The 17,799-nt window shown below is 37.5% G+C and overlaps 1 protein-coding gene across 3 annotated transcripts in view; it reads right to left on the bottom strand.

The window, feature by feature from the left end:
- Nucleotides 1-17,799, bottom strand: part of pigg (phosphatidylinositol glycan anchor biosynthesis class G (EMM blood group)) — a 55,418-nt gene that overhangs the window by 23,536 nt on the left and 14,083 nt on the right. For 2 of the 3 annotated variants that reach the window (XM_028460140.1, XM_028460142.1), the window contains exons 5-8: nt 12,722-12,860; nt 7,903-8,115; nt 4,956-5,173; nt 4,085-4,357 (exon numbers count right to left, since the gene is read on the bottom strand). In XM_028460140.1, coding sequence (XP_028315941.1) covers nt 4,085-4,357; nt 4,956-5,173; nt 7,903-8,115; nt 12,722-12,860 — 843 coding nt within the window. The remainder of the gene's footprint in view (nt 1-4,084; nt 4,358-4,955; nt 5,174-7,902; nt 8,116-12,721; nt 12,861-17,799) is intronic. The other variant, XM_028460141.1, reaches the window with a different exon arrangement.

Genomic DNA, 17,799 nt, shown 5'->3' with positions numbered 1-17,799 from the left:
GAATATTTAGTGGATTCAGTTGTTGCATTTACCCAAACTTTATGTTGAGGAGAAGAGTTTACTGTATGAGTGTTTACTCAGTTTTACTAAGTGCATTTTTTTTATTAGGGTATCACATTCATAACCAAAGTACTCACAGTAGCTGCAGCAGGAGGACACGGTTGACTTATATTTAAAGGCGCGATCTTTACCGGCCAGCAGAACTATCAGCCTTTCGTGACATTTGGGTGACATTGAAACTACAAAGTGCTTTTAAGGATGTCTTCGTCACAGAAACGCCACAAACAAGGATTAATTAGACCACAGTCTGCAGTATATGGATTTAGAGTTTGGTTTCTTCATGCAGCCTAATGGTCCAAGTGGATTTTGTCCCGACTTTTCCACCATATCAGCACTTCTCCAAGACTCCCAGAGGGTAAAATGAGATGTGACCTTTACAGATAAAATATAATGAGCACAGAGGTGCAGTGAGATATACGAGTTACCTTTCAGACTACTGAACTCTAAAGAACTCTGAACGCTGAAGATTTCACTTACCAGTGAGTAACTGTCCCATTAGAGAAGATGGGTTGCATACTTTTGTTAATTTATTTGTTAAGCTAATCAAACACTGATATAATAAAAAAAAAAAATGTATACCCATGTTGGTTGAAGTCATTTATGCACTGCTCAAATGAAAACATCTTTTAGGTTTAGGCATGGATCTGGTTCTGTTTATTTTATTTTCTAATTTAATTTAATTGCGTGCGAGTAACTTCATCATACACTTGTATTAGTAACTAGAAATAAAAATCACATTAACATTGGATTATTAAAAAAAAAATGGGTTCAATCAAACCTCACTCAAATAGGAACAATTAATTCAAAGCAAATAATTATAATTTATTGTGATTAATTAATATTTCTTTAGAGATGTATATCATTTTATTTTTTAAAAGAGTGCATATATTTAGTTAAAGTTCCCATATTATGAAAAACACATTTTTTCTGATCTCTACATTGATAAACTGGTCCTCCTTCAATGAGGAAAACAAACGATTCCTGCATGGTCTCTGCAGCCCACCCACTGGTAAAACGGCACTCATACAGGCTGTTCAGATTCAGAGCCTGTCGTGATGTAATCAAAGGAGTAATTTACATAGACCGACCGACCTTTGAGCGTTGATAGGAGATGGGTAATAGACTCCACCCCCAACCTGATGAAAACGTTTGCGAAAGTCCGCCATTGTTTTTCTTGCTAGCAAAGGAGTAATGGCTACCGGTAAAACTAAATACAGAACTTGTAAGCTGCTGCCACGCCTCCACAGTCAACATACACTGTAGTGTATGCACTATTTGTTCATGCGGAGGTGTACTTCACTCTTGGGGTTTCCAGCGCATCTTGTGGCTTGGCACATTGGCGCAGTGATGTGTGTTCAGGCACTTCTGTGTAACCTGAAGTCCTAGTAAAATGGAATATATAATATACTTTGTCATATATGTAACGCTACATAAACAAAATGTGTTCTCTGCATTTAACCCCTGCAGTGGGCAGCCACGCTGTAGCAGACACATTTTTAGTACCTGTTATATCACCTCGTATTGCTGATCTGACGTGTTTGTGACACAATACGACGCAACGGTTGGACAAAACAAATGAATATCACCTTAAATGCACTATTCCTGTAGTTAGAAGAGCAGAGGAGGAGAAGAAAGTAACTTAGCAGCTTAACACAGGCAAGTCAGAGTCTATAGACACGCCCACTCATGAATATGCAAAGTTAGGCCCCTAAACAGCCTAATATTAAAACTGCTCAAAAAGATTCTTTTCAGAGAACTTAAACTCTGGAAAACGGGTGAATTTGGGAAAATAAACCTCAAATACTATGTTGTTGGGATTCTTAGAACAAATGGAGATGGGTGAAAAATAGCATAATATGGGAACTTTAAGGAAAAATGCCAATTAATGCAAATACTTGGCAATCTGATTCAAAAGGAAACTTTTGATCAGAAAAAATATTCCACCAATGAAAGCAAAAAATAATAATAATAATTAAAAAAAAGAGAGAGAAAAAACAGCTCAGATAAGTGAAAGCATTAAAGAACAGCCATAAAGTACTGGTAATGGTCTACTTTCAGGATGACAGAGAAACTCAATTGAGGAAATTTATTAGGAGTGCAATTCATGAGGAGCACAAACAGTAACGCAGAAAATGAGAACTATGGGTTCCCTTGAATGTTTTATTGAACAGGAACATTAGACCAACCCTTCTGAATAAGGAACTATTGATAAAAAAAAAAAGAAGTTAAAGTTACTTTCACACTCATGTGCCCGAGTAACTCTAAGACAAAAAGTACTGTGAGCTGAAACGTGCCCACTGCAAATATCATCGTTACAAGGGTCTGATTAAAATCTAAGGAGAAAAATCCAATCCAATAAGTACTATGGATGATTTATCAAGTACAGTAAAGCTTTGATTACTGTACTGGAACCTGTTGGTCCGAACGACTTTAGTCTGCAGTGAATTAATGCAGTGTTTCTCAAATGGGGTATGTGTACCCCGAGGGGTACACAATGACACTACAGTGGGAACTTAAGAGTGTGAGAGAGGAAAAAAACAAATAAAACCACGAAAAATATGGGGATTTTAAAATGTGTATTTTTTAGTTCAAAATGAAAATCATAATAATGATTATGAAAATGATCTTGATTATAACAGAAAAAACTGTAGAAAGGAGCCACTAAATACTGTTTCTTTCCACTTATTTATGAAGTTAGATTCTTTAAAATGTGTGTTATTACTTATTAATTCCATCATTATGCTCTAAAGTTGTTGTTTTTTTAAATAGTATTCCGAGTAAAGGGGGTACTTGGATTCAGAAATAAGAGAGTGGGCGTACTTGAGCAAAACAAGTTTGAGAACCACTGGATTAATGGATGTATGCAATTATAAATGTGTTGAAACCTGACAAAAACTTGATATTTCGTCATCCATAATTGTGCAACGATAACGGCAGGATGAAATGCACCATTTTTGTACATATATAACGCTGGTTCCAAAGAGCTCACTGACTGTCTATTGTTCAATTTTAAACTATGAAATCCATGTGAAGTGTTAAATTGAATTTGATTCAATTAAAGTTAACTTTGAAGTCATGAATTAAAAACCACTGAAGCAGGAAAGTTCTTGAGCTCTTAAAATCACCTATTATTTAATCTATCTAATAAAAGCAGGTGCATCACAATTATTGGATACAGAACTTAAATCAGTTTTAATTAATCTCAAAACAGCGAGCAATTATAAATAAGGAAATTGCTAATTATATCACATAGATGTAGTTATCTGTTGTGTTACACCTGGTGTATACTAATTATATTGGCATGAAGTATTGATAATTATTATTATTTGCAGTAATATTCTATTGTATGCAATATGACACCAATTGTTAGCTCATTTGTACAGATGTATGAATGGTTGTATGCCAGTGTGCACACCTTTTTCTTTGTTTTTAATTGCTGGATGAAAAAAATCTAATCATTTGATGGGAAAAGTCGAGCAAAAATCTTTACAGATTTAATCAAGGCAGGCCAGCACGTTTTTTTTTTTTTTTTAATATTGGAGAAATCAATAAGAGTCCTTGAAGTTAAATTAAAAAGTGATGCTTATGCGAATGATGGATTATGTTCATCAATATGTTTACATAAAGTGTTCTTGAGAAGACTGTAACATCTACACTACAGCAAATTCATTAAAACAAATATTTTTGCGTGCAGCCACTCCTAAATGGTTGGTGTACAGTACTATCAACATTACCCAATATGCAATTAGCTCTAATGTTTTGCTGTATTGTTCAAAATTAAGACAATGCTTGGCCTAACATGAGAATCCCAATAAATTATTTTCAAAGCTATTAAAAGAAGATAACACATTGATAGATTTCCTGTAGAGTTCTTTTGCCACGGCTATAGATGTCCTCTAATTGTGATAGTCTTTGATATCCCAGTGTAACGAGAACCCAGTCTAGCACATAGGTCTGTTAACATCCAAATGTAAAACAGTTATTGCTGTAGTATTGTGTGATGCATTTAGGTGGTTTTACTTACCTTTATTCCCAGAGGAAGCCTCCGTGTCGCCATGGAGATCAGAATGCAAAACATCGCAGAGCAGAAAGCAACAGCAGCGAAGACGAGGCCCCAGGAGAGGCTGCAGAAGTAACAGGAGCTCTCAGCAGAAGTGCACACAAGGACGTGCACTGAGGCGAGGAGCAGGCACAGGAGGTAGAAGGGAAGGGAGAACATGGCTGAGAGGACGGGGAGGTCCACCACTGCAGCTCCACACAGAGCTTCAGGCATTGCCAACAGTAAGACCAACAGTAGCTGGCAAGTCATAGAGAAGAAGGAAAGAGGAGAACATTGTGACGTTTTGAAGAGACAACTTAAAAACAAAAATTTGTAAAAATCTGTTATGTACTTTTGACATAATCCTGCTAACAGACAAACAAATAAATGAATGAATGAATGAATGCTGGTGAAAATAACCTTGTCAGCGGAAGTAAAAATAGTAAAACATAAAAGCAGTCCATAGAAGTAATGAGTCTTAGAAATGTTTTCTTCTTTGCTTTTCCAACCCAACTACAATTTGTTTTGAAAAGTAAACATCCAATATCAGTTCTTGGTGTAAATCCTAAAGTAGTAATTATGTACTAGTGGTTTTAAAGCTACAGCATCACAAAGAAAGTGATGCTGGATTGGTTTCTAATTAGAGATAATGACAAAAGTATGTACGGTCGGTCTCATACAGCAAACGAAAATTTTACAGTACAAAACCCAAAAACCCTACGTAACCAATCAGTTCATCCTCTTTAATTTGAATACAGTCATTAGTTAGTATATCTTTTCAAACACCTGCATATGAACTTTCACCAGCATATTACTCATTATCTAGTTCAAACAGGTGAACCACCAGAGCACTTACCTGAAATAGGAACACCATGCCAACGATCATGGAGTACATGTCATATTTGCCCAGTTGTTTGCTTAAAGCAGAGCTCATGGCTGCAAGTGCCTCCAGGTACTGCTTCAGCACCTTCTTGCCCATGTTGGTCAGAACTTCTGAGGTATTTCCTTCCAGGTAGAGTTTCATCCAGTTTCCGTGAGCTTTTTCTGCAACTCGGAACTGCTCGAAACCTAATACTTGAGCAAGAGGTGAAGATGGGAGTCAGTTTAATTTGCAGGGACAAGCAGCAACAGATTTGCAAGCAGGAAAAAGAGCACAGATAGGTGCAAAGAAATACAGCACAGCCCATTATTTTTGTAGCTTTCAGGTAAAACCCTTGTCCTCAGTTTGCCACCTGCATCCCTCTGAACACAGGCCTTTTAACAGTGTGCTCCCTATTTGTGATGTCATCAATCACTCTAATGTATGCTGTAAGCTTTTTCAAAGAGTGCATCAGTCAAATGTCACTATGTTTACCGTCTAGTGTTAATATTGTTACCTGAAATAAAATAAAAAAACAAAACGCCTATGGTCAAACCATTGTGTGTGAATTGAGACAACATCTTGTTTGTCAGCCTGCAAAACCCTAAACAAGCAATAACCTATTCCCATGTATACTCATAGAAGACAAAACCGGTGGCGTTCAATAACCTGTTAAGTCTGTTCAAGGACAATGCAAGAATTTCATTTGCAGAATAAAAGACACACCGACATTTTCCAGGGTAACAACCATGATTAATAGGGAGTGAAGCATTGCCAGACCGAGGAGTTTGTAGAACCTTAAGCCAAAAAAATGAATCACACAGCATTGACGGCCATTGCCATGTTTCATCTATCTAAAAGTAAAAGGACTGGTTAATGATCTCCCACAATGCCGGAGGCTGAAATGCAAAGGAAAACATGAGATGAATATTGAAATTGAGCTGACAGATGGAGGCTGATATGCCACTGTATAGTTGGAGCTGAACTTTAAAATTGTTATTTTTTACCAGGGTAAGAGTTTTTCCTACTTTAGATAAATGGAATGATTGTGACACCTTAAATTAGACTGTACAGCAATGACAAAATTATCAAATTAGAGTCAAACTCAGCAGAATTCCTCACCAGTTTTCATTATTTACAAAGTGAATTCTGTCTCCATGATAAAACAGATGAAATCAGATTGTATGGAAACTGCAGACCTTACGACTTTCCAGATCAAGTCTGCTTTGATGGAACAGCAAATTTACGACTGATAAAGCCTTCAGAAAGGACGTTACTTTCCACTTTGAGAACTGCCCCTTAATTAACCAAATTGACATTAAAAAAAAGGAAACTCAAAACACATCCTAGTTCAGGACTTTACAAATACTTTATGCTTCCCCCATTACCATGAAAACCACAAACCAAAATAGGATAGAGCAGTGGTTAAAAAATGTACACATACATTTTCTTCATGATGTCACACTATGTGATAGAGCAGTAGTTCTCAAACTTGTTTGGCTCAAGTACCCCATTTCTTTTATTTCTGAATCCAAGTACCCCCTTTTTCCGACTACAACATTTTGCTCAAAATACTATTAAAAAAAAAAAACTACTTTAGAGCATAATGATGGAATGAATGTGTGATAACATATTTCAAAGATTCTCATTTTGTAAATAAGTGAAATGAAACAAAATTTTGTACTTCCTGAATAACACAATAATATCTTTTATAGTTTTTATAATTTCAGGTCATCTCCCATCTGATGTGGCACCAAGATTGACCTTTATATTTTCAGTTAATGTTCTCATCAAGATCATTTTCATCATCATTATTATGATTATAGTTTTTAACTAAAAATACACATTATAAAACTCCATATTTCGAATGCTTTAATTTGTAATTTTTTCACTCTCCCTGTCAAGTACCACCTGTAGTACTATCACGTACCCTCAATTTGAGAAACACTGTGACAGATCATCCTTTCATCCTCTCTCTCTCTCTGTGTGTTTGTGATGTGATCCTTGTTATTGAAAAGTTGTTTTTCTCTTTATAATTTTGGAGCATTAAAGCTGCAGTTTGTAGAATCATGAGGCACTCCACACTCCCTCCTCCCTTCCTGAACTAAACTGACCTGTCTCCTTGTGAACGCTTGTGCGGACGTGCACACTGTGGAACTCTTTGTGACTGTTTTCTCCATAGAGACTAGTAACAAATGTAGGGACTTTGTGTTATTGGAGAGTAATCTGATGTTTCAGAGAAATGAAAGTACGTATCACTCGCTGCTGTGAGGACAGTAAGAGGCTCAGAGCCACAGCTGCTCCACACACACAAGCAGCCGAGCTGCAGCTGATCAGAGCAGTCACACACACATCCACACTGCAGATGAACTGTGTCTGTTATTTTCACCTTAGATAATGTTTCTCTTAGATTCACAAGCTATTTAACCTGTCTGTTACCACTCTCTCTCTCTCTCTCTCTCTGACTCGGTATATCGTGCAGTCCGCCGCACAAACCGAGGCAGAGGAACCTCCGCTATTCCTCCTAGGCCTCCCATTGCTATGGGAACAACTACTAGCATCCCAACAGTCAGTTTTAAGATTTGAAGTGATCTCAGTTTGTGTGTTTTGTGCGTAGTGTATCTGCTTTATCTTAGTTTTGATATAAAACAATAAAGTATTAAGTTTAGTTAATATTTTCCTGTAAAGTGTACTGGTTTTCTGTGGACACTTAGAAAACTAAAGCCAAACTTTCGGTTATAAGTCCACCTAACCATTAGGCTTAGTCATCAGGCTTTCTGCTTTCATGTTGGTACGGTTTGTAGAAGAAACAAGACCAGCAGGACTGCAGCCCTAACCTGTGTTGTATGCTATGGTCACACTGTAGTGAGCATGAGTAGCCTATAAACACCAAAGAATACCAACAGAAGCTGTGCCAGATCTTGAAATGTCTTTGATAACCAACCTTTCTCATAATTGGATATGCTGTCTTTGAGTAAACAGCTGAGCTGGTGACCATTGAGATGCAGAGAGCGAAGCTGATCTCGCATCGACGTTTCCTCCAACAGACCCGCGATGACACGGCCAACACTGTTCTGAGAAATGGGCAGGCCGAGACCCAGGGCTAGGGTTGGTGTCAGGTCCACCTGCTCCACAACAACAGGTTTCTCCATCCCAGCTGACAGCAAGGGGGAAAAAGACACAAGAATAATGATAATGAGGACTGAGGCGGTAAAATAAGAGAAAGGAAGGCTGAATGCAACACCTTCACCTGAAACGCTACAGAGTTGAGACAGAAAAAGACAAAGTATACAAATGTTGAATTATAATTTGCATTGAATACAGAACTGATAAAAAAGTATCACATTTTATCACACTAATATCACCTCACCGCCAAAACCTGTTAATATAGACACAAGGAAGTGAGTAATTACGAGTTATATTACAACCTATGTGAATGCTAGTGGTTTAGTAAACTACTTGCCCTTTATTTCACCTTACATTGCTAATACTGGCTTAAACAAACAGAATCAACAGGTACCTTAATCCTTCCCCATAGAAATGGTAATGATAAAATCACAGATTATCTTCATTTATCATTAAACCTTTGAGGAAAATAAGGAGGAACATTTTTTAGGAAATTTGATGAAAAGCATCAAAAGAGGAAAGCATCAAAGCATCTACTGTAAATGCTTTGTTCCTTATGAAATAACTCAAGTATACATCAAAGCAACCAATAGATGCCTCTGAGGAGGACTGACAGTTGGCAGTCAAAACATGTCAGGACATCAAATTTCCTGAAAAAGGTTGTCTGAGTAAATCAAACCATAACATTTTATTTAAAAAAAGAAGACAAATTGAACATGCTGGAATTATTAAAGAGGAAAATACTATTGGGTGCCATTTAGGTATTCCATTATTTATTCGTTAATTATTTTTGTAAAGGACTGCAATTAACAGCACTCAAATGACAAATATCGATGATTTGTGAAGTTAACCTTTAAGAGTATCTGTAGCCACTATTCAGTATCCTGCAGAGTCTCTGGGTAAAGTAAAAAGTTGGAGACATTACAAATTAAAGTAGGATTAACACATTTTGAGAATGGGGACGTTGAAAATATTAAAATAAAAATAAAAATACATGAAAGTAGAAATTCTACTTCATTCACAGATAAAATGAACAGCCTTGGTCAAAACGAAGCAAACCATTGAGGTACTGTAAAGTTAGAATTGTATTATGCTGTAAAACGAGTGAACTTTGCTAAATCAGTAAAGCTTTACATTGAACCAGGTTTTCTTTGAACAACCTCAAAGTGAAGTTCAGTTGTGAAGCCCTGTCTGAAATCTATCAGCGTAACGTGAGCTGTACAATTGCCCATCTAAAGCACAGCTCTTTGTAGCACAGCTGGATCGTGACTCTTACTTTATTGCTTCCTTTCTGTGACCTTCAGTGATTTTTGCTGAGTAAGTCCAGATATATCATAAATCTGGATCTCTTTGCTATTTTAACTTCATGTCCTTTTTTCCATTTTGTTTATTGGATAGTACCAATAAACCAAAATGTGTAGGCATGGGAAAGCAGTAATTTGCTACCGAGTAAAACGTGACCCACTGGATGATGATTCACTGATGAGGCGGCTGAAGACGAGGCCATATGAATCACATAAATCCTGAAACACAGACATTTTAACTCTGATTATGAATGTGGAAACTCATTCTGTGAGGACGGGCACAGCCACTTAATTTTTCAGCCTTTTGTAGCATTCCTTATTTATATTCAGGTGAGCTGGTAACAAAGCTGTTAGTTTAATTTTCTTTTCCACAAATCTCCTCTTTTCAATTATACTTTGTTTAAATTTTCATATGAAATAAATTAAAATAACTAATAAAACTGTCATTCTGTAGGTGATTCATTTGATTAATCCGTATGCAGATGAGGAATGTAGGTAGGAAAAGAGGAGAAAAATATTGAGGTTTATTTCTCAGTCCAGCTTCAGCTGAAGCTGCTCATCAGTTTAACATTCTGATTTTTGCAGGTGCATAAAAGAAGTATTATGTGTTTGATTCCTGTAGGGTATATGTGTCAAACTCGAGGACCATGGGCCAAATTCTCCCCTTTAGAGCCTCCACTTTGGCCCACAGGAGAAAGTAAAAATTATTGTGTAAATTACCAAATATATCATTTGTAGATATCTCAGTTCCCTGCAAATTCATAAATTCAAAGAAACAATATTTGCATTTTTCCCATGGCTTTGTCACATGACAGCAGCCATTTTTTTTTTAACACAAATTGTGGGAAGAACTCTTTCTAGAATCCTGCAATTTCTCACAAAATCTCTCTAATAAATCAAGAAAATTCTGTGTGTGTGTGGAGACGCACACAGACGCTGTGTCTGTTTGACCTGCTAAACGTTTATTTGAATTTTATTTAGCCCGGACGGCACAGTCATGTTCACTAGAAATTAAATCTCTTACAACCTCTAATAATCAGTAGAACAACACCCTCCTCCAGTCCACAAAAGAAGGGCAATATTAAAAACGTTTTTTGCACTGCTACAAGTTATTTAAGTCTGTTTTGAGATAACGGCTTCAAATTTTGATCGTGTCATGGTACTTCTGGGACTGTTTTTTTTTCTCTCTCTCAAGTCTCACGCATTGGGTGTGAGACACGCGTTTCAACAACCTGTGACGGAGTATGTGCATGCGCGGGGGTGTGTGTGAGAGAGAACCCACGAAGGAGATGGAAAAAGTCCCACACGGCAACCAGGAGGACAGGTAACATGCCCTCACCACACATAAGGTATTTATAATAAAAATATACTAAATTAGTAAAATAAAACAAAAAATTAATCAACATTTGTCAAAAAAGTACACAAAATGACAACAGAAATGCACAAAACTACACCAAAAATATACAAAAATACACAAAAGACTCCAGAATTACACTACAATGGCAATAAAAAACAATAATTATACAAAAAATGCACGAAAAGACAACAGAACACACACGACTCCAAAAAACATACATTACAGAAAAATATGCCAAATGAAAAAAATATAAAAATTAGTAAAAAAAAAAAACAACAAGCACACTAATCATGCACATGTCCCATAGAATTAAACTATGGAAATCGCACGCGCTATTTCACTTTGCACCCGCAAATATAGCCCTTTATAACAGAGTATGTACATCTCTTTGTACATCCAACCTTCAAACACGTACTCATTTGTCCATAATTGACAGCCATACTTCAGCCTCCGCTATATGAATACAGACTTCCAACGCGCACTGTACTAGTTCCTCTAAAATACACGCGCGCAAACACACACACACACAATCAGGGATTTTTGACATGAAGATCCAGAAAGGACTAATATCTGTCATTTATTGCTTGAATAATGTAGTTGCACACTGCATACATACTGTATATATAAGATATATGTGACAGATTAATGTTGAAATTGCACTTTTTTCCCCCAACCTAAAATCTGTGGCTCACTTGAGATCAAAATGCTCTGGATTTTGTCCCTGAGTAAAAATAAGTTTGACATCCCGCTGTAGAGGTTGGGAGCTGTCGTGATGCATTTTAACCAAAAAATGCTTTTTTAAAATGTTGGTACTAGTGAGGGAGCAAAGAAGTGCGGTGGGGGAGATGGAAGGATGCCAGGTATGCTAAAATATATTTTTCGGTAAAGTCCTCAGAAGTTAAATTTCTTTAACTTTTAATGAAATGCTACTGTGGGATGATTGGCAACAGAGCAATAAAGAATTCAATGGCAGATCAACAAATTGTGCATTCGTGACATTAATTAGTTACAAGACAAATCTTATGGAAACATCCTTATTTCTGACAGTTATTTGTGTAAATAGTCTGTGTTGTTTTAGCATTGAAATATGTAGATTTCAAAAGCTAGAAAGTTTTGGGTTCAAGCCCTTGTCATGCGTGCATTACTGTGGGGAGCTTGCATGTTATTTCTAAGAAAAAGTGTTTTTGGATACTGCAGTGCAAAATGTTAGGTTAAATGGATCTACCTATTTTATTTATTTATTTAATTTATTCAGTTTATTTATCATAGAAGTGTTTGTGTGTTGTTTGTCTAAGGTCTGTGAGTTGGGCTGTAAAGAAAGACACAAAGGGGCTGGTTACCCGTCCATGTTAAGTTAACTGGGATATGTTTCAGAGCTCAGTTAAGTGACATTTGTGTAATTGAAAAACAAAAACACATACACTACATTTAAAAGTAATCAAATTGATCAGAATTAGCACTACATTTATCATCATCACTCAGTTGTAGAGAATGTGTTGTATAATAAAAGAGATGTTGGTATTTAACTCAAAATTCAGAAGGAATAATCCCAAACTTTTGATAAAAAAACAAACTTCACAAATCTGTGAATGGCATACAAATTGTTTGAATGCAATTAATTTGGGAGAACTCCTTTGCATCTACTTGTTGCTCCTAATGAGACTTGGATTATTTGTGTTGACACAGATAACAGATATAAAACACCTTCGAATAAAAACTGCCTATGATTTTTTCCCATGAATGAAAAAAAAATCTGTGAATGCATCTGAAAACAACTGCATAATTATCATGTTCACGCTTAGAAGTACTTCATCAGAGCAGTAGGAAAGTTGTGCTTATTTACACCAATGACAAAAGTTCTCATACAAAATTAATTCCCACTGACGCAGTCACAGTTTTCATGATTCATAACAATAAAAAAAAAAAAAATGTTGATTAGAGGGTGGAGCAGGTAGAAGAGCAAGCCTGCTGTTTACCTTTTCGTCTGAAAGCTGGACTTATGAGAACCAGGGGAGTGTTGACCTCTGGCTCTGAGGAGCCTCCGTGGCTGCCAGTCTCCGACATGCCGTGGTCTCCACATAGCACCAGCAGATAGGGCAAGGATCCCTCTGCCTCCTGAGAGGAGCAAACAGCACCATTAATGAACTGCTACTACATGTGTAAATGAGAGTTTAAACCTCAAATCACCAGGGTGTGAATTATTTACATGTGTAGAGGGAAACTGTCTAACCAGCTTGGAAAACAGGAAGTAACGACTTTAACGGAAAGCTACATTCGATTTTTCTTTATGTTGGACGTGGAGTACAAGAGAGGGAGGGAGGTCGAGGCAAAATGTTTCCTTGCCAGTTTCCCTCCATCAACAAATTAAAGAAAAACAAACAGTGGGGGTTGAAGGATTGTATGTTGGCAATAACAGGCTTTGATCACAGTCACTTTCTAAAACCTGAGTGATTTCCTCTCAACTCCACTTACAGCAATGTTGTGCTGACTCGACAGGGATGGCTTGGCTTGTGAGTCATCGTCGTTGCGGCTGATTTTGGAAATGCCAAAATATCACTTTCAAACTTGGTCCTTAGAATCACACACACTCAAATACTCCTACATTTTACAAGCAAAAGTAAGAAAAAAAGAAAAACTGCAGCAGAAATTGCATTTATATATATATATACAGTATGTATATATATTAGGGGTTGAACAAATGAGTCGACTAGTCGACTATAGTGTTGTCTCGCGACTCTGTCTATGTGACATCGACTAGTCGCAGTACCTGACTTTTGCCCAAGATGGCGGCGCAACACAGCAAACGAGGGTCCTAGTACCCCTGCACGGACATTTACTCCCCCTTAAACATGTTTGTATTTCTTCTCCAGTCAGCATTTACTTCACCCACCGGAGCGTCATGTTTAAGGGGGGGTAAATCGCTCCTTAATAGCTAAGAAAAGGTTTCCGCAGTTGACGTAGCACTCTTCTTCTCTACCGCCGAGAAGCCGCAGCGGTCATAGAGTTTTTCGGATCACAGTCTTTGGCACAACACCGGCTTCGGTGAAGGAGGCCGAAGCTACCGTAAAAACAGCCCAAACAAAGTCTAAACGCCCAGCTCTGAGGAAGCCTTGGGGCTTAACAGTTAACGTAGACTCACGGTAGGCGAAGCAGCAGTGTTCCTGGGTTTACTTAGCTTCTATAGCATGTCCCGTGTCCCAGGGGCCCGTTCGTTATCAATACACTGGCGCCAAATATTGATTCATTTTTTATATTGCAACATACAAGACAAGACGAAAAAAATATATATAAACATGATACACAGAGATAATGCAGTACATACACAGTACAATGAGACAATAGGTTAGGAGTGAATATTTTACAAATTTAGTGTGTGGGCATGTGTGTTCAGAAGATCCACTGTGCAGTATACACTTTGCATGTGAAATTGATTGACAATGTTTGGTAATTCCTGTGAAATGGATTCAGTGCAGTCAATAAATTATGAATTTTTTCAGTGACAGATATCGTAATGTATCGTGAATGTATTTTCTTGCAATATATCAATTATCGCAGAATCGCTGTATCACGATATCATTATCGTGGGCAAAAACAAAAATTATGTGACAGTATTGTATCGCCAGGTACCTGGTGATACCCAGCCCTGGAATAAGGTGTCATTAAGTATGGTTTGTAACCATAACCCTACCTAACCCCTCTAGATCCCTCCACCTAACCCAAACAATTCCAACATAGCTCCAAAGGTGCCATAATTTAGCAAAAGATGTCACAATTTAGCGAACAACACTTAGTGACAGCCTAATGTTTAAAACTTCAAGTAAAGTGTTACCCAGATAAAACTGACAAAAACTTTCTCAATAAATGTTCAGAAATCTATTGGTTGCACACGAACATAGACATACTCAGGTAATGAAAACACAGAGCAAACATTGCAGAAGCAAACAGGAGATCAACTGCACTGCTACACTTGGACAGCTCTGTTATATTTGTTCTTAAGCACAGAGAAGAACAAGAGGACTGTCCTCAGGCCCAAACAGTGCCTCTGAAATGCTTGTTTAAACAAAACCTGACACCTGGGACACAGGCAACAATGATTTCACATTGTTTGCGGTTATTCAGCCTTTACCAAAATCACCCAGTCATGAGTTTAATACATATTTTGTTTCTGTGAGTCAGACTGAAGTGGAAAACTGGATGCAAGCAAAGCCCAAATGTGTCAATCAATAATTCAAAAAAACAAAACAAAACACAAAACATACTTACATCAACAATAATGGCAAATATTTATATAATTTAAAAATGAAACGTATTTATGCAATTCATCTTTCAGCTGAGGCAGGTCCAGTGCATCCAAAGTTGGCATTTAAAGGGCCCATGTTAACTTTTCTTTTTTTTTTTTTTTTTTTTTTTTTTTTTTTTTTTTTTTTTTTTTAAAGGATTTTTTTTGGCTCTAGTGGCCTTTATATGACAGTTGCTTGACAGGAAAGGGGTCAAAGAGAGCAGGGAATGACACGCAGGAAAGGGTCCCAGGCCGGGAATCGAACCTGGACCCGCTGCAGGTGAGGAACTATAGCCTCTGTACATGGGGCGGGCGCTCAACCCACTGAGCTAAACACCACCCCTCCCATGTTAACTTTTCTATGTAAACATCACAAAAGTGCTATTTGGGCTTCATACACATGCCCAAAGTGTTTTTTTCATTGATTCCCTCAATCGTTAGTTAGAGGGTGATTTGCTCCTTTCTTACTGCAGGGCGAGCCCAAACACCTCGCTCCAATTTGATGACGCGTTCCCACTTTGAGGACAAGGTTGATGCGGCACTGAGCTGGAGAAGCCGCGCCTCCAGGAAGCTCTCTGCCGTGATTGACATGTAAACAGACACGCCCACAAAGGTGAGCATTTCAGCATCCTTTGCGCAGTGCTATGTGTGTACCGGCAACCGCCCCGCCCCCACGCTCCATCTCGTGTTTATAAAGCAGCATCAGCTCGGCTACGGAGTGGGTGGGAAGAGGGCGGCCCGCCCTCTGGCCCTACGTCACCGTACGGGGAGGAGGAAGTCAGTGTCCCGTCTATAGACACACCCACTCATGAATATGCATAAGTATGACGCAAATCAGCCCGTTTGTGTAGAGTTGCTCAGAAAGTGACTTTTCAGAGACTTAAACTTTGGAAAACAGGCGAGTTTGGGAAAATAAACCTCAAACACTGTTTTTGGGGTTCTTAGAACAAATGGTGGTGGGTGAAAAATAGCATGACATGGGACCTTTAAGCGTTAATATGAAATGTTTCGTCTAAAGACAAAGAAATGGAAATGTATTGTAAAACACTGTTTGGCATATAAGCATTGTAAGATTATAGGATGTTGTAATTCTTACTGCAGCATTATATGTAACATTGCATTCTGGGAGTGCATTTTCTGCAGGATGATGATTTTTTACATTATATAAAAGCATCACATTAAACAGTGCAATTAAATAAACTAAGTAGTTTTATTAATTGTGACTGCTTTCAACACCAGTTTAAAGGCATTTAATTGTATCATAGTTGACAGCTGAAGCTGGAAAACAAAGTTAATTTTAACAAAATGATTGCTTAACTACTGAGAAAGATAAGATATCTTTATTGTCACTGTACAACAAAATACTAATGGAGCAATCCAGTAGATGCCATTTCAAAAATATACAAATATTTCTTTATTCTTGACAGAAACCTTCTAAATTCTAAATTTCTAAAGGCATTGAATTGTATCACATAGTTGAAAGCTGAAGCTGGAAAACAAAATGAGAATTTAACTACTAAGAAAGCAATAGGGTATTAAAAACTATATAATCCAGGGTTATCCATTTGAAATGAATGTAAACAAGAAATACAATATTTCAGTTCTTGCCAAATAAGCCTGTGCAATGGTAACTGGTAAAAAAAAAAAGGTAAATTTCTTTTGTCTCCCAGCTCACCTGCTCATCGTGCAGATTCAATTTATTAAGGTTAAGCCTTAAAATTGAACACAAACAAAACTAAGACTGGAAACATCCAGGCGTGCAGATTAGGGCTGGGCAGTGCACTCAGCATTCACAAATAGGTCTGACTGAGACGTGTCTGAACAGAGCATCCTGCTCTCCAATCAGGTCCGTAAATGGAGGTTCTATCTGCTCAGCAGGCAAAAAGTTATTTATTTAGCCTTAATGTGAGTGCGCTGGAATGGGTTCCTCACTCCACATAACAAATTGAGCTCTGGGAACTCACTCGTTGTAAATGCCACACTATTTTCCCTCTCCCGTCACTGGAATTTGTTGCTCCTTCACTCTCTCTGATCAGGTGCAGCAGTGAACAACATCATCCAGCTCACGAGTGCAGTCTAACACCTCGACGCTGAGATTACACCCACTGACATGATAAAAAACGTGCTGATTGCAGGATCCATGCTCGCTCGTGCTAGTGGAAGCTTCACAGATAGCTTGTGAGACTCCACAGATTTGTAACTATATTTAGGCCAGGCTGCTTCTGCAGAAAGAACCGAGCAGGGCAATTAATGAATGAGGATGTGAGGTGACTGAGGAAAGCATTTCACACTTGTTCCATCACAGAACTCAATAAGAGAAAATCATCTGTTGTACACAAATAATAGGGGTGTGCATTGCCATTAATCTGAAGATACGATTTGCATTTCACGATACAATATATCACGATACTAAACAATGCGATATATCACAATATCAATAATTACAAATTTCACCTTCACACGTATAAACATTGTATGATACACAATTTAATTCATTTTCTTAAACTTGCGAAAAAAACAAGTAAATGGTACATAACTGTAATTCAAGTAGAAATATCAAAAACAAGTGTTTTTTTTAAAAAAAAGTTTAACTTTTGCTTCTACAACAGATTCTGAGTTCTTAAATCATTATTATTATTATTTTTAAAGTAACACATTTATCAAAGTGCCCAGTATGTTTTATGAAAATAAAGGGCAATCAACTTCCAAGCTAAAAAGCATTGAGGAATGAGGTATCGCTGGGCGATATATCGAGTTTTCTATTTTGGCGATGTA

The sequence above is a fragment of the Gouania willdenowi genome, chromosome 10 (genome assembly GCF_900634775.1).
Source record: "Gouania willdenowi chromosome 10, fGouWil2.1, whole genome shotgun sequence".
Lineage (NCBI taxonomy): Eukaryota > Metazoa > Chordata > Actinopteri > Blenniiformes > Gobiesocidae > Gouania > Gouania willdenowi.
Note: the sequence above shows the minus strand (reverse complement) of the source record. Positions and strands in the feature narration are given on the sequence as shown.